This window comes from Phocoena phocoena, chromosome 13 (assembly GCF_963924675.1).
Source record: "Phocoena phocoena chromosome 13, mPhoPho1.1, whole genome shotgun sequence".
Lineage (NCBI taxonomy): Eukaryota > Metazoa > Chordata > Mammalia > Artiodactyla > Phocoenidae > Phocoena > Phocoena phocoena.
Genome location: NC_089231.1, coordinates 10,577,689 through 10,605,675, shown reverse-complemented (window position 1 = coordinate 10,605,675; position 27,987 = coordinate 10,577,689). Strand labels below are relative to the sequence as shown.

Here is a 27,987-nt window from a genome sequence, read left to right as displayed (position 1 = left end):
TATAATAGAATCAGTCACATAGTGGGTATCATTAATTCTATTGAACCAACCTCGAACATATATTTTTCTTGAAAACGCAAATCTCTAAAAAGGGGTCAACATTAATATACCTTCAAGTCTTTTTTTTTTTTTTTTTTTTTTTTTTTTGCGGTACACGAGCCTCTCACTGCTGTGGCCTCTCCTCCCGTTGTGGAGCACAGGCTCCGGAAGCACAGACTTAGCAGCCATGGCTCACGGGCCTAGCCACTCCGTGGCATGTGGGATCTTCCCGGACCGGGGCATGAACCCATGTCCCCTGCATCGGCAGGCGGACTCTCAACCACTGCGCCATCAGGGAAGCCTTACCTTCAAGTCTTGAGTGAGGATATTGATTTTTTATTTTAATATAACAATGGAAAGTTTTTCATTTTAATTTTCAAATAAAATTCTAAGGAAAATCCCTATTTGTTGCATTGGTTAGATTTCTAAACTATATACTTATATCTACTTACCTGGAGCCTATCTCTGGCCTTATACATTTATGAGAGAAGCAAAGAAATCAAAATGCAAAGCTCATACAAAGAACAGCTGTGTTTGACAAATTCTGAAACTGTAGCCTTTTCATTTCTTTTTGCTCTCTGGGCAGAATTTTGTCCAATTTCCCTCTGACACAGTACATGTGATTTCCTGTCTATACTACTTTGAAGTCTACAATGGAAATATACTTTGTAAGCATAGAGAACCTAACAATAACCACCTTTCACTGAGAACTTACCTATTGGCTGGGGTTTGTTCTATATATTACCATAGCTGATCTTTGCAACAATCTTGTGGGATAAAACTTATCATTGTCCCAACTTCATATTTTCTTATATTAAGCTTCAAGTCAGTTATATATCTTAGGTAGGTAAAATTGCAGGGTCAGAATTTGAATGTAAGCTGATGCAACAGCTGGTGTGAAATATGAGTAGTATATGTGCCCCCCAGAGCCTTTTTTCAACTTTATTTAGATATAATTGACAAATAAAATTGTAAGATAAAGATAATCAAGGAAGACATATAATCATTTTCCTTCTATTAATTACCTTTCATTATGGCTTTTTTTTTTTAAGAGGCACCCATGGACCAGCTTACTAAAATGTCATTCCCAGATTAAATAGCCTGATTTTAAATCAGTCCAATACTCATTTCTCCACAAACTATAGGTATGGCCTTTGTTAGACATGCAATTTTTTGAAAGCTAGTCAATAAGCAAGTGTTATATACTGTGATTTGGAGCAAACAACTCAATTGAGTCTGTTTCCTTACCTCTAATGGCAGATATCAGTGAAACCTACTTCCAAGGTTAGTTGAGGAACACATTTTTGAATTATTATGAACTATAAATTGAATTAAAAACTATAAATCAATACACAGCTACTGAGTATCAATTGATGTAAATTATTAATTCCTTGAAATGTGCTTAATAAATAATTTCTCTCAATGCAAGCTATATTAATTAACCAAAAAGTGGGAGTTGCAGTAAATGAATATGTGGAAGGATTTTTAAAATCTTATCAAAATTGCTTATCTAGTTAAGACCGTCACTTCTTATAGTACTTCCAAATCAGATTCCAAATCAGATCTGTTTGACAAAATAAATCTATAGAATTCAAAAAGGTTGTTGAACACCTGTTCAAAAGGTCAAAGTGCTAATTAATAACATAATAGAGCGACAAGATAATTGAGTCTGTAGTCTGTTTTCTTTCTTTGTTTAGAATGTTTTTAGGGGAAAAATGTTGAGATGCTCATGATATTCTAATATTTTGGTCCTAGACAGGGGCAGAGCTACTCTGTTTTAAAAAAATAAGTTTTCACAAAATTTTACTAGATGTATATAAAAGCCGTAGACATTGCAATGTTTTGCCATTAACTTGTAGAAATCTACCCATATTCTGTTACAAATTATACGTTATTAGATTTTTATCTCAACATATTTATTTTTTTTTCCTTTGACAAATTAAATTTTAATCAGTCTTTATAAGTACACATAACATCATCATATATAAATTTAAAATTAAATTATGAAAATATCTAATTAATATCCCAAATGTATCCATTTAACAAATATTTCATTGACACTTGGAACATGCCACGTCATCTCAGGTCTGGGTGTCCCATGGTGGCTGGGGTCAAGAGTGTCTCTCTCACCACTGTTTACATTCTAGTGGAATAGAGGTAGAAGCAGGACTGCAAACTTAGAGTGTTGAGTAAGGACCTAATACCTAAAGTACAGAATAAAAGCGTATAATAAAACACCTAAAGTACATAATACTTAAACTTTTGGGGTCAGAGGACCTGGCATCTAAACTGAAATTAGATTTTACTTCAGAGTTGACTGGTGGCCACACAAACATTTATTTAAGGAGGGCATTTTCCAGAGTTTGGACTTCACACAAATGGCCACTCACAAGTTTTAAACTGGGAAAGACAAAAGTATTTTTATTTAGAATCCCAAATTATTGGGGGAAGTTTTGCATTTTAAAAGGCTCATTCTATGGGCATCCTTAGTGTGGGTATGAAGATAGAAGACCTAGTTAGCAAGCTTGGGAGCAACCGGTTGGTAAACAAAACTCCTGGATGTGCTATACAAAAAGACAGCAACAATCAGTGACAGGATGTGTTATTTTAAATGAGAAAGTACATATAAATTACTGAAGTGTTTGCATAAACTGAAGATGGTACAACATGCTTCCAGATGGAGATACAGTTTCCCAGGTCCCCAATTTTCTCTAAGGGTAGGTCGATGTCACCAAAGTAAGGTCTTTTTATCATTTCTAAGAAGGTACACAATATATTCTTCTGACCATTGCCGCAAAACTTAAAACTGACTGTCATAGAAGCGGTTTACGTGCCTACAGGCTTACCTAACGATAACTAATGAACAACCGTAGTATATCTCTGCATGTCGGCTGTGAGATCGGGTAATTCAACATTTGATTTTACAGGAACGTCCCTCAGCAGAACTAAGGTTCACTGCGCAAGTGTTGCTGGCCCTTGAGAGCTTAGTAAGAGTGGGGATAGGGTACGATGACAGATTACAGAAAAATTTAGGAGATGGAATCAACTGAACTTAATGATTGATTGGATATAAAGAATAAAAGCCTAGAAGGAATTAACGATAATATCCATTTGTCTTTCTTGCACGACTTGGTGAACTGTAGTCATTTTGCTGGGGACACTGTAAAAAAAAGGCGGGCTTGGGAACAAATCTGGTGTGACCATAGGACACCCGAGTAAGTATTTTATCTAATTAGTTGGACCTATAGCTTAAAATACAAGAGAAAGAACTGGCATAAAGATCTAGAAGTCACTTGAATACGAACTGTATTTAAGACATATTTGTGGAGGATAGCAGGAAGAGTGAGTCTGAAAAAAATGAAAAGTATAGGACACAAGAGAGAAAGGAAAATGAAGAGAAACCAGGGATCACACTGTGGGATCACAGAAATTTAGTCAAAAGAATACTTTTACATGGAGACAATGTCGATGTCTTTATATTAGACAGTGTATTGGTATGAAAGAATCTAAAAATCACTGCTATTACACTTTACTTCTGGAAAAGAGATTTGGTATAAGTCAAGATAATGGGAATCATTAATTTGAAAAATAACTATTTACACCAAACAGAAAAGACAAATTGCCCTAATGTCAGCTCATTTATTATACTCACATTTTGCAAACCAATGAAAAATTTTCTCCTTCCTCTCCTCCCCATTCTGGCCATTTACACACTAAGAAGAGAAATAAAACTTCTGTTTACCCACATAGGCCATTAAGGAAATGTCTGATTTCCTCCAGAATACACTGCAGCTATTCTGCTATTTTGATTTTCTATAATGAATGTTATTATCTACCCAAAGCAGATAGATATAGGAGACCTTTTAACTTGTCATCTTGTCCAGCTGTTTGAGCCTGTGGGAAGTGGTATGGGAGTGATTTTCATAGTATGAGAAAACATATAAAATATATCCCTTTTGATTTTTAATTCATTACATGTGAAAATCACAATATTCTGTATATATTGTGTCAAATAAACATTAAAATTAATTTCATCAGTTTCTCTTTGACATGCTAAAAACTTTGTGATAAGAACACTTGACATGAGATCGACCCTCTTAACACATTTTTAAGTATCGTTAACTATAGAGACAATGTCGCATGCAGATTTCTAGAGCTTATTCACCCAGCTTAATGGAAACCTTATGCCTGTTGGATAGCAACCTCTCCTCTTTTAAAAATATTTTTAAATGTGCCTTTAAGAAAATTTAAAATTCTGTCATATTTATTTGTCAGTATTTTACTAGATAATCTTATCTTCTCAAATAAATTTTCTTCTTTCCAGTAACTCTGTTTTGTACGTATTTTATATATTATTGTGTGGACCTAAGCTTCAGAACACTATGCATTGATAGTGTGGAAAGCAGGAATTCCATTACTGTTTTAAATTATACTACCATGTGTGTTTCAGTATCAAGTGAGATTTTGACTGTTGATTTGAGTACATTATTTCATTCTTACTATTTATATTATGTGTGCATTTTGACTCATTTTATTTGTAATCCAAAATTTAAGTTTTGTCAAAGGACTTCTTAGCATCAAATGAAAAGTTTACACATATTTTTACATTATGTGTATATTATATCACTATAGCTAAGGAAAATATTAATAGGTTTTAAAATATTGTTTTGTTATTCTCCTAAAAATACTGAATATGTTTTCTCTTATGGATTGGGTTTTTGGTGACATACTTAAGAACTCTTTGCCTAGCCATAGAAGAGAATTTCTTCTCCTCTGCTTCTAAAAGTTTTGTTGCTTTAGGTTGACATTTAAATATATGATACATTTTGAAATAATCTTTGTATAAGGTGTGAGGTTAAGGTAGAGTTTTCCATTTCCTCCCTGTGAATACCCATTTGCAACAGCAAAATTTGTTGAAAAGACTTGAGAATTTAAATGTATTTGTGTATCTTCTCCCCAATACTGCTCATATCATCCAGATTTTCAAATTATTAGAACACACAAATATCATATTATAAAACAGGGATTTAATTTTTACTCCTGTTTATCTAATTATTCTTTCTTTTTCTTGATTTGCATTCTCAAAGGTATCATTTCATTGTCTTTCAAACAATAGTTTTGAAATAAAATAATTTGGTAAACAAATATTAAAGGAGAAAAATGATAAATGCAATTTATTGAATTATTGCTCCAGAGATTTAAAAAAAGCTTAATGTTTCAAACCAATCAAAATAAATCAAGAATCTGACCAAAAAAACTCCAATAAAAAAAAAAAAACCCAACATCAATAATACGTTTATATTGGTTTTTGTAACTTTCAATTTTTATTTTATAAGTAATGGTTTCCTTTAAGCATTGAATGAGAGACATTAACCTGCTTCCACCCTCATCTGCATACACAGTGACAGTGTTGTTTCTATGCACTATCCAGCGTACACAGACGACTCATAGCTCATCAGAATCTCTTTAGAAGGGTATGGGCCCCATGTTAAGAACTTGTAATGTATGACACTACTCTTAAATGTTTGCTGCTGTTAGTATTTACAAAATTACTTTGAATAAATTTCAAATTTACCAATTTTCTCATTTAATAGTATTTTTAAAGTATTTTATCTTTACTAACCCTTTTGTAGAGCAAAAGTTGTATCATTCTTTTTCTTATGAGGAGAATGGTATTCAGCATGGTTAGATTATCACTGAATTCAGTTAGTGTGGATGAGTTTAGTCAAGTTCTCTTGCTATTACGCCAGGCAATCTTTCTATTATTGCTGCTTAACTGTCGTTATTGATGTTTCATTCCCACAGGAGGGGAAACATATTTGAATTACATAACTGATTTTTAGACAATAAAAAATACCAATCAGTCCATACCATGCCCCAAATTAACACTAGAAAACAAACGTTCATTGCAATCCTCTCTAAAGGACCACTCTGTCTCTCAAAAACATGAAACAAAAGAAGACACAACAAATAAAAAACAAAGGACAACAGGTAGAGAATAAAGGGAAGAAAAATTATTTTGCTATCCTTTTCATTTTTTCTCAAATGCTAAGAGAAGCAAATCCATCAAACTTACACAAATACACACAGTTATCATTGGAAAGCTGTGTACATGTATTGCTTAAGACTAAATTAAAAGTGTAGTAGAGGGCTTCCCTGGTGGCGCAGTGGTTGGGAGTCCGCCGGCCGGTGCGGGCAATGTGGGTTCGTGCCCCGGTCCGGGAGGATCTCACATGCCGCGGAGCGGCTGGGCCCGTGGGCCTCTGGGCCTGCGCGTCCGGAGCCCGGAGAGGCCGCAGCGGTGAGAGGCCCGCGTACCGAAAAAAAAAAAAAAAGTGTAGTAGACAATGCCACTCAAAAAAAAGAAAAAAAAACTAGAGAAGCCTGAGTTAATAAATACTTTTTTTTTTTGACTCTGTGGTCACTTTGATGCCAAGAATGATAATTAGCTAGAAAGAAAATGGCTTGTTGTTTAGTTTTCTGACGTTCTAGCACAGTTAAGCAATCTTCAGTATCTCATAATAAATTCATCATTAACAAATTACCAATGTTTGTAAAACAATCAAATTCTGATTTGAAATAATCAAGAAAATATTGTATACATAATAGAACATAGTTTTAAGATATAGATATATTTGCTTAGAAAATTTTTAATAATTTTAAAATGCGAGACTTTTGCCCTTCCTACTTATTCATAGATCTGCACTATAAAAAGCGAACCAGCAAAGCTCATGGAAAATCTCATGAATTCTTATACACATAGTCACATTATAAGCTTTAGAAAACAAGTTTCACAATTCAAAGCATTTTTCCCTAATTGTTTTTGAACCCAAGTTTTAAAAATTTGATAATCTTGATGTCAAAATAAAGGTAAGGGAAAATGTTGCTTTTATAGGATGACATTGATTGTTCTGGAATCTAATTGTTTCAAATTGTGCTACTTCAAGACTCATTAGTCTGGTTGTTCTAATAATCTAGGAGCTAATTAGAAAGACTGCTTTTCTTTTATTGGTTTTAAGGTGATTTATTAGGTAATTGGTATTCCAAAACATCTTTTATTTTGTTTGTTTTTCCTAAATTAAGTAAAATTATCTATATGCTTAAATTATATTTTATACTCATTTTTATATACTCACTTGGTATTTCTATAGTCATAAGTAATTTACAAACATGTTTTCTATAAATCAATTCATTAAAAATGTTTACTTCCTATGAATATTAGCAGTAGATTCTATTATAAAAGACTATACAATAAAATGTGGTTTTGATAAAAATGAAAAATAGATTAATTTATAGTAATACGTACTATAGAAAATGATTTGGATAAACTTCAATAGGACCACTATATTCTAGGGAAAACATTCACATTGACAAATCATCTACATGTCATCTATAATGGATACAAAGTACCTGTATATTTATTTATTGACAAATTTATTCATAGTATTTCCAAAAGACAGTTATTACATCAGTATCAAGGAACCAGCTTTTAATAAGATGATTTCTTATCAATCAGCATGCCCTCTTATATGTTAATAACAGAAGCACTTTTTTTTTCAGTTTTTGCAAATAATTATTTTCCCTCTATCTTTTGCCTTTATTTTTAATTAAAATTTATTGATATACCAAAAATGTATAGGATTTGTGAATATATTTACTTATAATGGAAAACATTTACTAAATTTGACACTGTTTTCAATCATTTTATTTTTTAAATAGAATTTGCTTCTTCATCCTTTGTCTTTTAAGTTTCTAAGAGTGTGTGATATGTAAAATTGATTTTTTATCTTTTGGGTATCATCACCTTATAATATTTTTCATATTAATTCTATTACATTTAAGAATAGAGAGTCTTGTACTAGTCCTAGGATTCAAGTCTCTATTAGACATTTAGATGAAGTATTTTGGTCAAAAAGCCCATGTTATTTGCCATAGCTGTGTACGTATATATTGTACACACATTTATGGCAGAACTATCCTAACTAGTGTTGAAATATAAGTGGGATTATCTTTTGCAATTTGAGAAAAAATTATTTACCTCTAAATATTTATAAATGTTCTAATTAAAGAGGACCTCTGAAAATTATCATACCTTTCTCTAAAATATTTTAATTGTACATAACTGAAGAAAATAAAGAAACTTGCAGAGAAATAACAAAATGAGATGGAGTTTTCCTTACAGTGGTCTTCAATATTATTAAAAATATGAGAGAGAGAAGAAGAGAGCTAAGATAGTAGGGTAAGAGAAAGAGAGAGCAGGGTTTTCCTTGGTTTACATGGACAGAGATCCCAATTTTATTTACTGATATTGCATCTACATTTTCTATAATTCTCCACTAAAAATATCACAGAATCTTGGAAAAATAACTGATTTGAGATCTTGAACAGTAAATATAAAATGATCCTATGTATCAGTCTGGTTCCAATTGAGAGAGACAGTAATTAAAATGAAGGAAGTTTAATATAAAGAATTATTAAGCTATAATAGGGGAGTAACTATAAAGATGTAATGAGAACTCCAAAGGGCACTCTGGGGTTCAGTGAAATCATCTAAGGACAGACAAATGTGGAAGGGAGACAAACTTCAGATGTCCTTGGAGGAGGTGTGGTTGCGGCATCTTGCACGCAGGGCAAAGGAATTTACTGGGCTAGAACCAGTCCACATTCTCCAGGCAAACACGGATAGTCCTCCAGGGTACAAGTGGGCTGGTGGCTGGAAATGCAGAGGGAATTGGGAGACCACTGCAGGTGCAAGGCCTGGAGCACCACAATGACGACACTGGCAGGGCTGTAAGACCTCCCCTGGCCTGGGCTAGAGTCCTACGGTCGCCAAGCGAATGTACATTTGGGACTTTGGGAACTGTGCTTGTGGTTAGGCAAAGCAATACATATATTTCCACACAACCAGCTAGCTGGTCAACCGTTCAGCATGAGAAAGGGAAAAGCAAAAATGCTACACACATAGAACCAGGAAGAGGAGCCCTTTTCCTCCTGCAACGTGCATTCAGTGCCTTTTATTGACAAGACTCAACCTTGCACTCACAATAAAAGATGCTCTAATGGGCCAATCCATTATCATAGTTTCACAGTGCCAGTTCTTTTTAAGCAGGTAGTGATGGATGAATGTGCAGCTAGGAAGCAATAAATTGGCAGGTGGCAGAGCCTAGAACATATTGCTGTACCAAAAACGATGAGAGCAATCAAAGACTAATAGGTCGTGTCTAAAGTACACAGAAACGGATACAAATTCTGAAGACATATTTTCCTTAACATTGCCCATTTATAAATCTGTGATGTAGATTGCTTACATTCTTTTCTTTTGTTTTTACTTGAGTGTATGTATGTGTACCCATGCAAACGCACATGTATTTATTATTATTATTATTATTTATTTATTTTTTTTCGGTACGCGGGCCTCTCACTGCTGTGGCCTCTCCCGTTGCGGAGCACAGGCTCCGTACGCGCAGGCTCAGCGGCCATGGCTCACGGGCCCAGCCGCTCCGCGGCATGTGGGATCTTCCGGGACCGGGGCACGAACCCGTGTCCCCTGCATCGGCAGGCAGACTCTCAACCACTGCGCCACCAGGGAAGCCCACAGGTATTTATTTTTTAAACTAGCATGGCTCTGGGTTTTTTGAACATCAAAGAGGACTTCTCTTTGTGTGTGTGGTGTGGGGAAGGAGAGTGTGTGGGAGAAAAAAGAGTGAACTTCACTTTGGGATTCTTAGTATAAACAAATTCACACCAAGTCTATTGTCCTTGGCACAAAGTCTCCCCTCAGATTTTACTATTAAGAAGTTTTATGTTTCTTACTCCAATATTTTCTAAATTACATATTCTCTATATTTTATTCTTAGCAATTAACTTTGGGGAACCTCAGGCTGAGAGGTGTATTGCAAAAGGTTCCTCTTTCTCATTATATTCCCTTTCTCATCTGCAATCAAAAGGTGAGATTCTTTCCTCTCTGCTTTCACCACCCAAATTTCCTGTTGGCCATCTGGGGAAGTATATGCTGTTTTTCATCTTCTCTTGGCTTAAGCCAGAATTTACACTATGTGACATGTATAGTTCTCATTTTATGTTTTGATGGTGTAGCCACTTCCTTATTTTATTGATTATTTATTCTTTATTTTTAATAAAAAAAATTCCCTCTGAAAAATTTTAAACAGAATGCTCTTAACAATATTTCACTTATCAGCACCATTTGGTTTCGTTGTCAAGATTATGATAAACAAGTAACTTTTACTACCCTTTGTAATATTTTTATGAAACTTATTTATATAGATATAAAACTTAAAATAATTATGGTTTCTACATAAAAACCATTCAGTTACACAAGATATGCTTTATTATCTTTTAAAGCAAATATTTTCTGAGAGCTTAATCCATTAAGTTTTAACATTCACACATTACTATCAAACTTTTAGGAATGAGTAAGAAATTAACAGCACTTTTGAAAGTTTGTATTGGCACCCTGGGAGGTATGTATTAATATTTGGTGCTTTGTTTTAGTTGTACTTGAAGGAAGCTTACCCAGTAAATTTCAGACCAGAAATATGAGTGTAAGTTAGTCTGATTCCACATGTAACATCTAAGAAAACATGGGGGAAACCGTGACAATCCAGGAGCCATGATAGCCCTAACGCCCATATTATTTTTTCTTTTTCCATGTTATTAAAATAAGGTCATTGCCATGTGCTAGGAAGAAAGTATGTATGGTAACGTTGCACATATTGGCAGAACTCAAATCGTCCGTCCATTGAATTGATTTCAATTCATAAATCATAGTGTATGTAGCAGTGCCAGTGGGAATTTTGAATTCACATTGAATTTGAATTTGAATTTGAGTGGAAAACCATTACAGGTAGCCATGCTATGTACCATTCTTTCAGGTACATATAGACCTGGGAAAAACTCCTTGGTTTGATAGTGACATCTATGAGCCCTCTAAGAACTATTTGATGATTTCTGGCCTTCCTCCTTAAAGGAAACTGATTGTAATATAGGGCTGATCAATGTGACTTATTCTGAATTTGAGCAGTACACATTCCGGGAAGGAGGTGAGGATCAGCTGTACTGACCTTATTTTAATTTTTGCCCTTAAAATTGTAAATGTAATTACTTATGAGTACAGAAAGAGAAAAACCTTTTTCCTATTTCTCTTTGGATTGAGCAAGTAATCTAAGGATAGCTAGTCTTTATGATTAGAAGGGCATAGATAAAATGAGCATCATTCTTGGAGACAGATATAAATGATAATTCCTGCTTAACCACTTATAATCTATATGATGCTGAAAAAGTTACCTAAATTTTTGAAGCATAATATACACATCTGTAAAACTATAGAATTTCATAGATTTTCAATGTTGGTTTACATTTAAACTCTTAGCAAGTCACAAGAGAATTCTATGCCACTGCATCCAATGGACGTTTTTCTTCCACAGCAGAGTTTAACTCTCAGTATAGTTTTAGAGTTCATTGCACCAAAAATTAGTATTTGTGTTACTTTTTGAGCAGTTATACTTATTTCTAAACATTGGTATTTCATTGTTTTTACTTCTTAGAAGTGTCCAAATAATAAAGAAATATCAATTTATCTTTAAATAAATAAATTAACCCTATCTTCAATTACTGAATGGTCACACTGGATACTTTTATAGATCTAGGATACATTATAAGAACTTTGTGATATGATTCTTTTTATGCCTATTTCATCATCCTACAAATTTCATCATCCTACAAATTTCATCATTACTTATAAAGTTTTCCCAATGTGCTTTTTAAAACTTATATAAAACTTGTATGATGAATGGTCTAGAAGGTTGATGCAACAATAAAATAAATTTTCCCATTGCATCATTCTCTTCTTGGTAAATGTATTGCTCAAAGTATTGCATCATCTTTCAAAAAAGATATAAAAGCAATGATACACTAACTTTTTAGTCTGATATTGTTCTTCATTAAAAACAGTAGAAAATTCAAATTTAAAATTTTACATCCATAATGACAAAGAAACTAAAATTGCCAGAGGAAGATATTTCACAGTTCTTAGGTGAATTAGAAGATGAACACCAAAAGCAGAAGCCAGCACTACAGACTCAAGAAGGTGGTGAAACTGATCATGTAAGCAAAGCTTTAGACTGTGAGTCCTCAGATGAAGATAGAATACATGAATATTTTCAAAATCAAGAATCAATGAGTGAACGATATGATTCTAAGGATAAAGAGAAAATATAGTAATCATCCTTTTAGTCACTCAATAGGAAGGACTTCCTTACAGAATATTTTTAAATGAGAATCTGGGCTGTTCTGTTTTGCTAGAATTAAATGTGACAGTGTTTTTTCATCTATTATAAAATTTTTGCAGCAAAATCTATTTGATTTATCCTGAAAATTGGTGAAGACAGAATGTATCCAAATATAACTGGAAGGAAAAGGATGCAATAGAATATTTCTTTTTAAGTAGATTGATTATGCTATTTGCTTTTTATAAATCTAAAGATTAAATGCTCTGCAATCATGGAACAAAGAAGATAGCCATTCTCCAGCAAAAATATGAGCTGTAAAAGATTTTTTAAAACTTCTCAAAGTATTATATATTGACAAATATGTATTTGCCATGTTTGCATTTTATTAACATTTGATCAAGAGGGCCATAACATTCCCCTCAGCTTGACTCAGTTTCAGACAAATTTCTTCCTGACTAGAGACTCCTGATGTACATTTTCTTAGAACAATTACACTAGAAAACTTCTAATCACAAAATCTTTCTCTGCCCCTTTGGAATAGAGATAAATCTTCTCCCAGCCTTTTCCCATTTTATAATGCCGGATGATCTTTCTCAAGGACCTGGAAACCATTCCTCTGAAATGTAATCATCAAGAAAGACAGGGCTCCTATCTCCCAGTCTCTATGGGAGATTGGGAGCCTAACTTCTGCTAGAGTCAATCAGCAAACGTAGATGGTCTAATCACATTGACCAACCTCTCCGCTGATGTGCCCTCCAGGACGTTTTCACTAGCTCACACCAGTGTTTAAAAACTCTCCTGCTTTTGGTTTCAATAGATTTAAGTTCTCTCTCCCCTATTGCAATAGTCTCGACCTTTTGTAATAATCTTGGATAACATCTTCCTTGGCATCCTTAACAAGCGTCCGGTGCAATTTTGGTTTGCCACATTTTAATAAAGTTGTTTGGCACTGTCTCTTTATATAGCTGTGAATTGTTTATAAAATATATTTTTTTAAGTAAATGACCGAATGGTGAACTGTGAGAGCTGTTTTCTCCCCTGAAATAGTGGGAATGGAGGCTATTGATACTTCTTCCTTCAAAAACTATCACCTCTATGCATGTCCACATCAAAAATCTTTTTGTTCCCTTTTTACCTCACTGGTCACACCTACTTTGTATCTTTTGCAGGCTTCTCTTCCTTTAGCAAATCCTTAAATATTGCTGTTCCCAAAGGCTCTGCCCTATGTTCTTTCATATTCTCACTTTATATTTTCTTCCTGGGTGACATCATATACTTTCTTACCTACAAATATTCTAGTAAGTCCCAAATTGTTGAATTCGAATGGACCTCTTCTTTTCTGCTTTTACCTGACCTGTAAGCAGTAAATAAAAAAGGTAATAACTCCCTCCCCCTTGGAACACTTTCTTTATTTGGTTTCTAGGCTCCCACACTCTCCTGGTTTGCTCCTTACAACTCCCAGTACTTACTACCGAGTATCTGGGTCTCAGTCTTTAGACTTAGTCTTTTCTCTGTCGACTCTCTCTCCTTAAGGGGTCTTATCACACTAAAGGTTTTAAATATCACATATAGGCTAATAAATTCAAATGTATATCTACAGAGAATTGTAGAGAAAAATACCCTATCATTGTTTCGAGAAACATAGTCTTCATGCTCTGTTCATTTATTCAGCTAATTATTATTATCAAGAATATCAAAATAAACTCGTTCATTTATCACAGATATCTTATAATCTAGAAAACATGCAAAACTAGAGACAACTCGTTTGACAAATGTATAAGATCTATTCAAACTAGGTATAGATAGGGAGCAAAAACATGACAATGAAATGCATGGATTCTGATGCCAGCACTTGGGATAAAATATGTCTCTGTTTTTTCTTAGGAAGTAACTTCTCTGGGCCTCAGTTTCTTCACCTGGAAAATGAGGCATGTAATATATTTTCCTCACATATTTCTAGAGAATTAAATGGGTTAATGCTATAGTGTTTGCTAGAATCATGTGTGGGACATTGTCAACATTATTTGTTTAAAATTGGTTAGATTACTTATGGTAAATTTGAGTTCAGTTTGCAATATAGCTAAAATTTAAACAGAATTAGATAAAGACATTTCAGAAAGGAAAGTTGATATGAACAAAACTACAAATTTGAAAGTGTTATCTATGTTTTAAAAAACAAGCAGTTCAGAGTACGAACAAGATTTTTTTTTTTAAATCAAGGTAGATAAAATTGTGACCAAATCAAAGACAGTGATAAATATGAGGCCAGGGAGTTTTGCACTTTTATGTCCTAGTTTTGGAAAAACCACAGAATTTTTTTTAACACTGAAGTCAGAAAACTGTGCTGTAGGAAATTTCATCTGCTCTGCCTTCTGCTATTATTTCCTCTGTACCTAATGTCCAAAAACTCTTATGATCATGCTTTCACTGTCAGTGAGCAGTGAGTAGAAAAAACAAACACTCATTTCTCAAAAAAGGTGATTATTCTGCTATATTATAAATGTACTGACTTCTGAGTTCTTGCCTAAGAGTCAGGGTCTGTGAAAAGAATGAAAGGTCCACTGAGTCAGTAAAGATATGAATGGATTCTAACGCAATTGTGAAGGGAGCTAGCTCCTACTAGGAATGTATATCTCCATCTTGCCACATGATGCAAAAGTTGCAAAAGGTTATTATAAACATTTTAAATTATGGTTGTTATTATAAATGACAATTGAGGAGTTAGGATAAAAGGTCCAGTGTAGTCATTGGACATAGGTAGCATTATTCTAGAAGCATTTATCACCATGAGCTAGAGCTCTGGTCTAAGTCTTTTACTGTGTAAATCATGTTGCATTCCCAAATCTTCTGCCCAACTCAGCCTGGTCAAGACCACTGAACATGCAATTTTGTTGGGTAAGTGGACTTACCACCAAGGACATTTACAGAAAGAAATGTATAGCGTATGAAGTAAATTAAGCCTATTTTTTTTTAAGTTTGAGTCTACATTGTCCCATCAATGGGGTACTCTGAATACATTCATATGTACGTAAAGTATGTAAAACAACAAACCACACTAGTTTTATACTTTAAATTTGACATATATAACTATAAAATATAGTACTACTTATAATAATTGTAAAAATATAATTTACCTGACATATGTAAATATGTATAGGTTAGAAAATTGTAAGATAAATTGATTATTCCCCAAATTATGTGACTTTTAAGGAAACTGACTTACTACATTTAAAGTATCATTTATTAGATTTACGTGAATTATTTACGTGATTTTTTAAAACGTTGCCTATTTGTTGATGTGTCCAGGTAACCAGGTATGTTTGAAATGCTTGAGAAACTTAGATATATCAAATTTTTAAGCATAGATCTATTTGTAACACCAAGTTTAAAGAGATGTCTAAGCCCAGTGTCTATAGAAGCCATGGGTCCCAGTTCACTTGCATTCTGTTTTTGAATCTTTCTATCCTATGTTGTATGTCCACAGGTTTCTAAATCAGTTTGCTTTTGGATCTAGAGGACAGTGTGCTGCATTGTGGAGAGTCTCTGAAAGTTTTATGTTAACCTTTCACTTTATCTAAAACCCTGGGTACAAATCCATTTAAAATAGATATTTTAAGTTTAAATTCATTTGTATATTTATAATCATTTTTTATTATTTTTAAAAATATTTAGGAAATACTTATAGGCAAGATTTGAAAATTCTTTCCAGAATAAAATGTATTCTAGCATAAACTTAGCTGAATAAATTTCACAAGACATTTTAAGACTCATGTAAAATCCAAATTGTCTCTGGCTAGCTTTATTGATAAATTCAAGCCTACTTAGAATAATTGATTTTTATAGTATATATACTTATTTGGTATTTTGAAAACTAGTTTATAAGTTTTTTAAATGTTTTATGACATTTAATAGGATACCTAAAAAAATGTAAAGTTATTGTGTACTGGAACTGAGACACTCAAAGAAGAATCTAATTTAAACTCTACATTTTACAAATGAAAAAGGTAAGCTTCACATGAGAAAATGTGTGGAAAAAAATTGTGAAGTAATGATAATTTATTTCAAAATGAGTATGCTTTCATAAGTCTTTACATACTTAGTAATTCATTTGAAATTGAGTTTCACTTGTGTTGATGTCTGATATATTTTATATATCATTTTATCTTTATCTTCATGATGAATGGAAAAATAAAAGTTAATTAAAATTATTTATTCTATGGAATCACAAAAAATAATTTTTCTTTATTGAACTGACAAAGTACAAAGGATTTACTCTTGAATCCTGACTGTTAGCAGATTTTTCAAACATTTGAGGAATTTGGAAGTAGAAAAGGTGACGTTTATATATTTTTTTAAAAGAAAGAAATTTAAATTATACAGAATTTACAGCATTAAAGCATGAAATTAATATAGCTAAATAACGCTTATTTTTATCATTTCAAAGTGGGAGGAATACATAGCAAAAGTTATTCTATATAATACAAGGCAATGTTTCGACGTCGGCAATTTATTATGGATTCTTACCTGGCCAGAGACTGTATTTTCACAAACGTAAGTCTCATAGTATTCGGGAAACTCAGGAGCATGATCATTGATATCGAGAACTTGCACATACACAGGGACTGCAGAACTCTGTTCTATACTGTCTGCAAATTGAATAAACAGAATGAAAATAAAGAATGCTAATGCTGTCTTTAGGGGGAAAATGGTCATGAAAACTGCATTAGAGGCTATGTGGTACATTTTTACTTTACTTGAAAAAAAGCTGAGGACAGGATAGGTGTATAATTCATCTATTTATCAACAATACAGCTTAGAAAAAATGTTCTCAACACATTCAGCTCAACCAGTGTTAATCCAGTGCCTTGTATCTGCCATGGACTGTAGGAGCTGTCGAGGAAAAGTAGTAAAAGTAAAGGAGATAGTCAGGTTCATGAGCACCCTCCACTCTAGTTGTGATGATCTAAATTGTCTTCAGACATGGTCAAATGTACTAGGAGGCAAAAATGCCTGCAGTTGAGATGTGTTGCTCTATCATAACTTTCACAAAGGCGCTTGCTCACCAGAAATGAGGAGAATGATGATTTAGTCCTTGTGTTAAATATGAAACACAGAGCCAGTGATGGTGGAAAGATGAAAAATAGTGGGATGTTAGCCCCTTCTAGAACCTAATCTGGCAATGGATAGTAAAAGTTAAACTACACATATCTTTGACCCAGTCATTAGTTTGGGAAACATATGCTACAGTCCAAGGCACCAATATATAAGAGTATGTAATCCAATTTATTTTTTCCAGAATTGTTTGCATCCCAACCAAACAACTGGAAGTAACCCAAAAGGGATTGGGGAAATAAATTGCCACCAAATTATGAAATTGTGTATGCTTATTAAAAATGAATGCATCAATGTAACACATGTAGTAATATCATGAACTTTAAAAATGTATTTTAATCTTGGTTCTCAATTTGAGAAAAATGCTTACCACTCTTTGTCTCAGTTGGTTTTCTGTAAAATGGAAATGATACAAGTAACAAGCTTATAGAGCTCTTATAAAGATTAAATGAATTAATACATATGAAACATTTAGAAGATCACTTATATAAATAAGCAATAAACACTAAATACTATTATTTTATTTATCTACTAACCAGAAGTGATATACATGATGTTTTGTGAAGTGCTAAAAAACAATTTGAAGCATAAGTTATTGTATATTTGTATATCATTATTTTAAATCTTTCTTTTTTATTTTAAAAAGCCATGGGAAGGTACATACATTGAAGAGTGGGGAGAGGGAGTTTCTTTTGTTTGTCTCAGTGCTTTTATTTATAATCTTACATGCTCTTTCTTTTATAATCACAAAGCATTATATTTGCAATTGTAATTCATAAGGGCAAATACAAATTTAAAAAAAAAAAGAGGCTTAACTCTACCTGTTGAAAATTAGGGAAAAGTCTTTCCTTCCTTCCTCTTCTTAGAGAAGAGGACACAATATTTGTGTCTAACAATACAAATAACACATTTTAAAGACTCTGCTTTTTAATAACTTAAATTGTAGTACTTCTAATTTAACAGAAGTTAATGATATAGTCTTACAAAAAATTCCCCTTATATATAAAATAAGATTACAGTGGCTAATTATTTACATAAATTCATTAAAACATGCTCTTTCAATAGTTGAAGGCTACTTTACATAGAAACACCTTTTTCAAAGATGTCCAGTCCTCCTTTGAACTGATTTGAATTCTTTTCTCAGCAGTCTTGTAAGTAATGATATAAATAATTTGTTCTCAGAAATATGCAATGAATAAAATTTTCGTGCTTTTAGACAAACATCTTTGTGTTTTCTGACACCAAAAGCCTTGGCGTTTCTTCCGTGCAGCAGGCATTTACTCCACTGCAACATTTGCTCCCCATCATTTATCGTTTAGTTAAACAGAAAATTCAAAACCCAGACCCAGTCCTTCTGCAGTTTCCAAAGAGCTATTCAATGTATGACAAAAAGTATGCAAGAGATGCTTTGTACTCCACCATCTCATCAGCCTACTGCTCAATAAGGTGAGTAGTAAGATATATGTTCAAAGACTTTCAAACAACAAGCCAAGAAAGTAAACATGATTAATAAAATTCTATGCAAAATCAGTTTTGAAAGGATGCAATCTAAAACATTGAAAACTCACAAATTGAATCCTTTACTGTACTATATTAAAACCATTGACTAAGTAATAGGGAAGATTTTGATAATCCTTTCCATTGTGTTCTATCCATTCTTTTGAGCCTGAATGAATATGGTTGATCTAATTCTGATTGAGAATTCTGAAGACACAATCTAAGTGGTAAACTGGGATGATTTTATCTATGTTTTGCAACCTGAAAATGGAATCATCTGCTTCTCTGATTATTAAAGATGTGACTATCAGCACTGCTGACACAATGAGTTCAATTTGAACACATTTTACTGGGCAATATTTTATATGCCCAGTTTGAAAAAACTTACAAAATTTATATTCAATTTAAAAAAATTGATTTAAAAATGCATTCATGAAAAATATGGTAAGAACATATAATTATATAATTAAAAGTTCTTAGAATTTCAAGGGATTTTTTGTTTATTTCTTGTGTTTTTCTGAATTTTCCATGATTTATTTCTTGCATTAAACATTATTTATTGCCATAATAAAAATGAAGATATTTAGTGGTAAGTATATAAATAAGCTGTAGTAAGACTGTGCAGACATTTTGAATTTAAAATAATAAATTAAATGAACATGTATGAATTGACATATAAAATACCATTTAATTCTAATTTCAGCAACACTTTAGCTTTTGTCTCTATGTTTAGAGATTACTGAATGGTTTAAAAAATATGGGGAACCAATATATGGTTCCCAAATGAGTACTTACATTTTTCTGTGGCTGTAACACTTAGGTTATACCAAGCACTAATCTCTCGATCAAGAAAGTTAGTTGTGAAGACTGTACCATTGTCATCAATACTGAACACTTTGCTTCTGGTAATAGAATACCTGCACACACACAAATAATTCCTTAATTTTATTATTTTCTCCATATAATACTCTTTAAAGAGTGTATAATACTCTTTTTAAGCAATAAAATATTATCAGGTCCACACTCTACACAGCTAATGCAATGCTGAACAATTTTCAGAAAGGTAAATTCTACATTTAAGATTCAACTCAATGGAGACAGGAAAAAAAAAACAAAACACCAAAAACCTAAAACAGTTCTAGATTTCAATTGACACGTGTGAAATCTAGACACATGTCACTCATTCTTATTCCCAGAAGAGAATTTTCATAAGTGAATGACTTGGTTAAAATGAAATGGCAAATGTCTTTTGCAAAATGAAGAGAAGTACAAATAAACAGGGGTAAAAATTAAAGCTTGTGAACCTTTGTTTTCCTTTGAAGCAATGTAAAACAAATTGTCAGTTTAGGCTGCTGAGTCTCCTTGTTACGCCACATAGTTACTTTCTAAATCTGTGCATCATATTACAGTTACTTGATTGCTGACATATGAGAAATGTTTGTCTTTATTTAAGGAAATAATTAGATAATATCTAATAAAAATAAAGTATGTATTTATTACATGTATTTATATACATATATATGTGTGTGTATAAACATATAAACATATCTCTATATATACATATCTCCTAAAAGTGAGGAAGTAAGGATAGTAGGTGTAATGTGCTATTATTAGATCATGCATGGAAAGAAGCCAGATAATAAAATTCTCTCATGCAAAAGCCCGGAAAATAATCTCAAATTCCACAATGAAAGAAGACTTTGAAGTACTCAGCATGTCTTATCTTCTTGCAAATGATCAATAATTAAAGTTAAAGAAGAGTAATAACTAGGGTTCAGTGATGCGTTCTCATTGCATATATATCCCTAAAGATATTGATAAGACATCAATGAGATTTACCATAATTATGTGGCAAAAGATGAGAATATTTTAATCTTTAATCTTTAATATTTTAATCTAAAAATATCACACTAATTTGTAGGTTGGTGTTGAGGGGAAAATTAAAACAGAAACTACAAAGAATTAAGCTTTAAAAGAATTCAGTTTTAGCTCTACTCATTTTTAAACCTTTATAAGCAATTTGCTTACATATCCACAAGTGGTCACATTTCGTACTTAGATTTGTTGACAAAACGAAACAGTAGTTTAATATTTTGTAGTAAGGGTACAGAATATCCTGTTTCTATAATACACCATTCCAGATAAAACCAACCAAAAGTTTGAGATTATTTCCTTATAAAAGTTTTTAAAAATTATGACCCTGAGTCATCAGTAACATTTTAAATAAAGGTGAATACACACAATTTAAGAAAGGAAAGAAGTGTTTAACACATATTAGAAAGAGCTTGAACTAAAAAGCTTAATATATAAAGTTTTAATCTTTGGTTTGCTTCACAGTTCCTTTTTTAAAGACTCTTCATTCCTCTAAAAATGCTGAGCGAATAGAATGTGGCTATGTAATGTTTTCTCACTGCTAAGAGCTCTTGACAGAATGATAGAAACAAATGATTCTTGCATACATATAAGGATGTCTTTATAGTGGGTTCTTAATCTTTGTACGTCTCTACTATTCCCACTTCCCAGAAGAAAAATTGAGGCACATAATAGCCAGGCCCATATACAAAGCCTACAGATTCCCAAGTAGGTGCAACTCCACCAGGTCTTTCAAGAATTTTAAAGTAATTTTTTAATGCACAGGTGAAAGATGTTTAAAGACAGCCTCTTCCACTGGTGAAAGACACCATGATACTATACATAGAGAATCCTAAAGATGCCACCAGAAAACTACTAGAGCTAATCAATGAATTTGGTAAAGTTGCAGGATACAAAATTAATGCACAGAAATCTCTTGCATTCCTACACACTAATGATGAAAAATCTGAAAGAGAAATTAAGGAAACACTCTCATTTACCATTGCAACAAAAAGAATCAAATACCTAGGAATAAACCTACCTAGGGAGACAAAAGACCTGTATGCAGAAAACTATAAGACACTGATGAAAGAAATTAAAGATGATACCAACAGATGGAGAGATATATCATGTTCCTGGATTGGAAGAATCAATATTGTGAAAATGACTATACTACCCAAAGCAATCTACAGATTCAATGTTATCCCTATCAAATTACCAATGGCATATTCTACAGAACTAGAACAAAAAATCTTAAAATCTGTATGTAGACACAAAAGACCCTGAAAAGCAAAAGCTGTATTGAGGGAAGAAAACGGAGCTGGAGGAATCAGACTCCTTGACTTCAGACTATACTACAAATCTACATTAATCAAGACAATATGGTACTGGCACAAAAACAGAAACATAGATCAATAGAACACGATAGAAAGCCAAGAGGTAAACCCATGTACCTATGGTCAACTAATCTATGATAAAGGAGGCAAGGATATACAGTGGAGAAAAGACAGTCTGTTCAGTAAGTGGTGCTGGGAAAACTGGACAGCTACATGTAAAAGAATGAAATTAGAACACTCCCTAACACCATACACAAAAATAAACTCAAAATGGATTAGAGACATAAATGTGAGATCAGACACTATAAAACTCTTAGAGGAAAACATAGGAAGAACACTCTTTGACATAAATCACAGCAAGATCTTTTTTGATCCACCTCCTAGAGTAATGGAAATAAAAACAAAAATAAACAAATGGGACCTAAAGAAACTTCAAAGCTTTTGCACAGCAAAGGAAACCGTAAATAAGACAAAAAGACAACCCTCAGAATTGGAGAAAATATTTGCAAATGAATCAACAGACAAAGGATTAATCTCCCAAATATATAAACAGCTCATGCAGCTCAATATTAAAAAAACAAACAACCCATTCCATAAATGGGCAGAAGACCTAAATAGAAATTTCTCCAAAGAAGACATACAGATGGCCAAGGAGCACATGAAAAGCTCCTCAACATCACTAATTATTAGAGAAATGCAAATCAAAACTCCAATGAGGTATCACCTCACACCAGTCAGAATGGGCATCATCAGAAAATCTACAAACAACAAATGCTGGAGAGGGTGTGGAGAAAAGGGAACCCTCTTGCACTGTTGGTTGGAATGTAAATTGATACAGCCAGTATGGAGAACAGTAAGGAGGTTCCTTAAAAAACTGAAAATAGAATTACCGTATGACCCAGCAATACCACTACTGGGCATATACCCAGAGAAAACCATAATTCAATAAGACACATGCACCCCAATGTTCATTGCAGCACTATTTACAATAGCCAGGTCATGGAAGCAACCTAAATGTCCATTGACAGACGAATGGATAAAGGAGTTGTGGTACATATATACAATGGAATATTATTCAGCCATAAAAAGGAACGAAACTGGGTCATTTGTAGAGACACGGATGGACCTAGAGACTGTCATACAGAGTAAAGTAAGTCAGAAAGAGAAAAACAAATATCGTATATTAACGCATGTATGTGGAACCTAGAAAAATGGTACAGATGAACCAGTTTGCAGGGCAGAAATAGAGACACAGATGTAGACAACAAACATATGGACACCAAGGAGGGAAAGCCATGGGCAGGTGGGTGTGGTGGTGTGATGAATTGGGAGATTGGGATTGACATGCATACACTGATGTGTATAAAATTGATGATTAATAAGAATCTGCTGTATAAAAAATAAATTAAATTAAATTAAAAAAAAACAAAAAAACACAACCTCTGTTAATATTTGGGTGTGCTCACTTATTTTTCTCATTTATTTTACATAATATTTTACTTGTAGTAAACATACGACTCTAATGATTTTGTATTATTATTATTTTTTTTGATTTTGTATTATTTTTAAAGAATCATGCCATGTCTTTATGTTCATAAGCATCATTAGAAAGCATTCATCATTCATTGCCTTATTTACACCACTGAGATTAGATATTTAAATTGTTTCTACAATTTTATTATTATAAGGAATAATATAATGAAAGCTTTAATCATGAAAGCATTTTTTAAAATTATGTATTCTTTAGTATTGTCAGAAAAACAAATAGGTTAATATACTCTTTAAAATCTAAACAATTAATTTACTGACTTGTATATACACACACATATATACTTATATTCATTATTAAAGTTCCTGCTAATAAATAGGAACTGTATCTACATATTAGAAGGCAGCATTTTATGATTAGGAATTACAGTGGAAAAGTGGGAGCATCATCTCTCTCAGAAATTTAAAGAAGCTCTTCTTTGTGTCAGTAGCCCTTCCAAAAAGCAAAGCAGTACCCAGCACCTTAATAAATATATGGAAGTTTGTGTAAGTCCCTGGACTGTAAAGTATGGAAAATGGATGAGCAAGGGAAGGTGGTGGAAGGAAACATGTAAAAGGTTTTGCTTTTATTTTTAACCAGAACTATGATGCAAATACAAAAAAAAAAAACAGAAAGAAAATATACTACCTGAATATAACAGACTAATTTAATAGATGGTAAATATTGTTTGATTGCAACACAGAAATTTATTTCTAATTGATTGGACTTACTTCATTTTTACTCCTTTAGCAGTACCCTATAAAAGCTTAGTTTATTTTTGAATATCATTTTAATTAAACAGTGTCTAGATGAACTACATTGTGATCAGCTTTGTTTCTGCTCTGATTTGGCATAATCAAGGGTTTCTTTTCCCTCACCTTCTTACCCCAATTAATAGAGAGTTGACTGCATCTAATTTTAGTTGGTGATTGCCTCTTTCTTGCATGTTTTCAAGTTCTTATTTCACTGCATCTTAACCAATAGTGAGGCTTCCTGTTTCAACTTGTTTAAACTTGCAAATTTTATAAGTACCTTAGAGAGAAATACAGATCTAGATATATCCTTGTTACATTAATATAAAATTTTATTATCAAGCTAATCTGTGTTCCCTCATTTACTAATGCAAAGCTGGCCTTCCAGACATACCTGATAGGAGATTTCCTCTGATCTGGATCTGTGGCAGAGACGGTGCCTACAAATGATCCATACGGGCTTCCTTCAAAGATTTCAAATATGTAATACGGGAGGAGGAAAACAGGAGGTTCCTCAACATCTTCCACCTGGATCTTGATGACAGTGGTGGAAGCTTCAGTATGGTATTTCCTGAGCTGCTCATCAACTCGGCGGTTTTTAACTTTTGCTCTAATACGATAGTGGTTCTGGTGTTCAAAGTCTACTTTCTGCAAAGAAATGCAGTGTACACAGAAAACTGGTATCAGTGATTTGAGGAATTACTTAAGAAAAAAAAGGTTTTGTTGTTAAATTAAGTCTCAGTTGCTTTCCAGTTAGGTTTTACTATTTATGTTCTTGGATCCCTCTGATATTTTCATTAAGTAGTTGTGTAGCAAATCCCTATGTGTATTTTGTTATTTATGTCTATTATAAAATGTTTTGGGTTAATAATTATATTTTTTATCTAGGATTAAAAGTATACTTTTCTGAGTATAAATATGGAGTTGAGAATTAATTTCCTGTTATTTAAGATAATTTCAAAAAGTTTCTCCTGTGTATTAAAATCTTTTAAAAAAACTACAATATAATTCAAAAGATCTCGGTAACAATTAACTCTCTCATCAATTATATTTGAAATATATAGATATAAAATATAAATGAGCTTTTTTCTTTATTTTTTCAGAAGTATCTTGCATAAAACTGATAATTAGCTATTTGTATATTATTATTTGTAATTAATACTAAAATGTAGGTAATAATCAGATCTGTTAATATTCTAAAAAATGAAATATCTTAGAATTTTTTATAAAAGCACATATAATATATCTTTTCTTTTGCTCCCTAAACTAAATCACAGGGTCTTATTTTAATTAAGTAACAAAGCAAAAACTAACTGGTTACACAAAATATATATGTATTTCTGATTTGATTTTGCATTATTATGCAAAACAAATAATTTTAATGCATCTACCTTTTTTAATATAATTATTCCTTCTTGGGTCTCGTTATTAGTAATGACATCGAACGTTTTTGAATCATCTTCTATGCTGTAATCCATTTCTGCATTCTCTCCTATGTCATTATCATATGCCATGATTTTTCCAATCGACATCCCAACAGATGCAGATTCAGAGACAGTCAAGCGATATAAACCTTTAAAAACAAAATTCAGGATATTCTGCACAGATAATTAACGTAAAAAACTCCTAAATATAGCACCCTCCCTTTATTATGGGCTGTCGGAAAAACCATACCCACCCTTTTCACCAATTACTTGTTCTAAATACCTCTCTCTGTTGCTCTCTCTCTCCCTTTATTTTTTTGCAATCTGAACATTTCCCTCATATCTTTTTGAGTATCTATTATTTTCTCTTAAATACATCTTAGGAAGTCCTTTCACCAGTACATATAATTTCCAAATTTCTATTCATATGTATACCTTCTCAATATTCTTTGGTTTATTTTTATTGTATCCTTCCACCATGCCAAATTAAATTTAATAAAAATAGTTTTTCAATTTCACTCAAGAATTCTCTGATACCTAAAATAACCAATAAATATTGAGTTGGCCAAAAGGTTCATTTGGGTTTTTCCATAAGATGTTACAAAAAAGCCTGAACGAACTTTTTGGCCAACCCAATATAAGTTTGAATTAAAGACGGTAGAGTCCAAAAACAAATAGTTGAGTTCTAAGGGTAACAGTTTGACTTTGAGAATCTGAGCCTGGATTGCATTAATTCCATTTCATTAGTGGAAGTGGAAAAGAAAGATATGGAATATTATGCAACCATAAAAAGAATGAAATAATGCCATTTGCAGCAACATGGATGAACCTAGAGATTATCATACTAACTGAAGTAACTCAGAAAGAGAAAGACAAATACCATAAGATATCACTTACATGTGGAATTTAAAATGTGACACAAATGAACTTACCTATGAAACAGAAACAGACTCAGAGACATAGAGAACAGACTTGTGGTTGTCAGGAGGATGGGGGTAGGGGAGGGATGGATTGGGAGTTTGAGGCTAGCTGATGCAAACTATTGTATATAGAATGGATAAACAACAATGTCCTACTGAATAGTACAGGGAACTATATTCAATATCCTCTGATAAACCATAAAGGAAAAGAATATCAAAAAGAATTATATATATGTATAACTCAATCACTTTTCTGTACAGTAGAAATTAACACAACATTGTAAATCGACTGTATCTCAATAAAATAAATTTTAAAAAGAAGAAAAAGAGAGAGAAAGATGAAGTCAGATGACCCCACTGTTTTGGTCACAAGAAAATAATGGCAGTTATATTTGAAATACATAGATATAAATATAAATAAGGTTTTTTCTCTTTACTTTTCAGAAGTAACTTGCATAAAACTTACCAAGAACTAGTCATTCATATATCATTTGTAATTTATGCTAAAATGTACAAAATAATCACAGGTGTTAATATCCTAAAGAATAAATCTTTTTAGAATTAAAAAAAGGAGCATGTTCAGTATAATTTTTCTTTAAAGGGATTCTTGACTTCCTTAGTAGCATATAGCAAGTCATTCCACAGACTGCTTTGTGAGATTTTCCTTTTTTAAGTGGAAGAAATGTTACTTTAAAGTTCGTAATATTTTGCTGTTTTCAGGTAGTAACAGTTTAACTGTGCTACCATGTCTCTTTCATTGTGGGAAAATTAAAAGAACCGTTTATTTGATTGTACAAATTAAAAATTGCCAACAAGTTAATCTGGAGGAAATAGTGACACTACCCTAAATCTGAAAGCAGATGCTTTAAGCACTTTGCTAAATCAAGCCTTAGTTTGTGCTATTTCCCATACTTTCAAAAATTATTTATTAGAATCCTTTTTACTTACTGTCTTTAAATATAGGCTTATTGTCATTAACATCAGAAAGTTTGATTAATACACTTGTCGTTCCAGACAGTGCTCCAGGCAGACCAATCATGTCTTTGGCTTGAATAATCACCCAATACTCATCTTGCAGTTCTCTATCCATTTTAGAAGATATTCTTATGACTCCTTTAAAGACATAATAAACTATAATTATTATTTCATTATTAACCATGGCATCTTCCTAGTTAATTTCTTAAGAATTCAAGCATAAAATCATTCTTTTGACACATTTTGAACCACTACAATGTGTTAGATGCTGCCCTGGAGAAAAAAATACAACAATAATAAGTCA

The 27,987-nt window shown here is 32.6% G+C and overlaps 1 protein-coding gene across 1 annotated transcript in view; it reads right to left on the bottom strand.

The window, feature by feature from the left end:
- The window catches only part of CDH19 (cadherin 19), a 49,529-nt gene that overhangs the window by 8,261 nt on the left and 13,281 nt on the right, over positions 1-27,987 (bottom strand). Inside the window, exons 4-8 of the mRNA XM_065889714.1 lie at positions 27,657-27,821; positions 25,756-25,937; positions 24,759-25,012; positions 19,692-19,813; positions 16,812-16,933 (exon numbers count right to left, since the gene is read on the bottom strand). Of these exons, the coding sequence (XP_065745786.1) occupies positions 16,812-16,933; positions 19,692-19,813; positions 24,759-25,012; positions 25,756-25,937; positions 27,657-27,821 (845 nt within the window). The remainder of the gene's footprint in view (positions 1-16,811; positions 16,934-19,691; positions 19,814-24,758; positions 25,013-25,755; positions 25,938-27,656; positions 27,822-27,987) is intronic.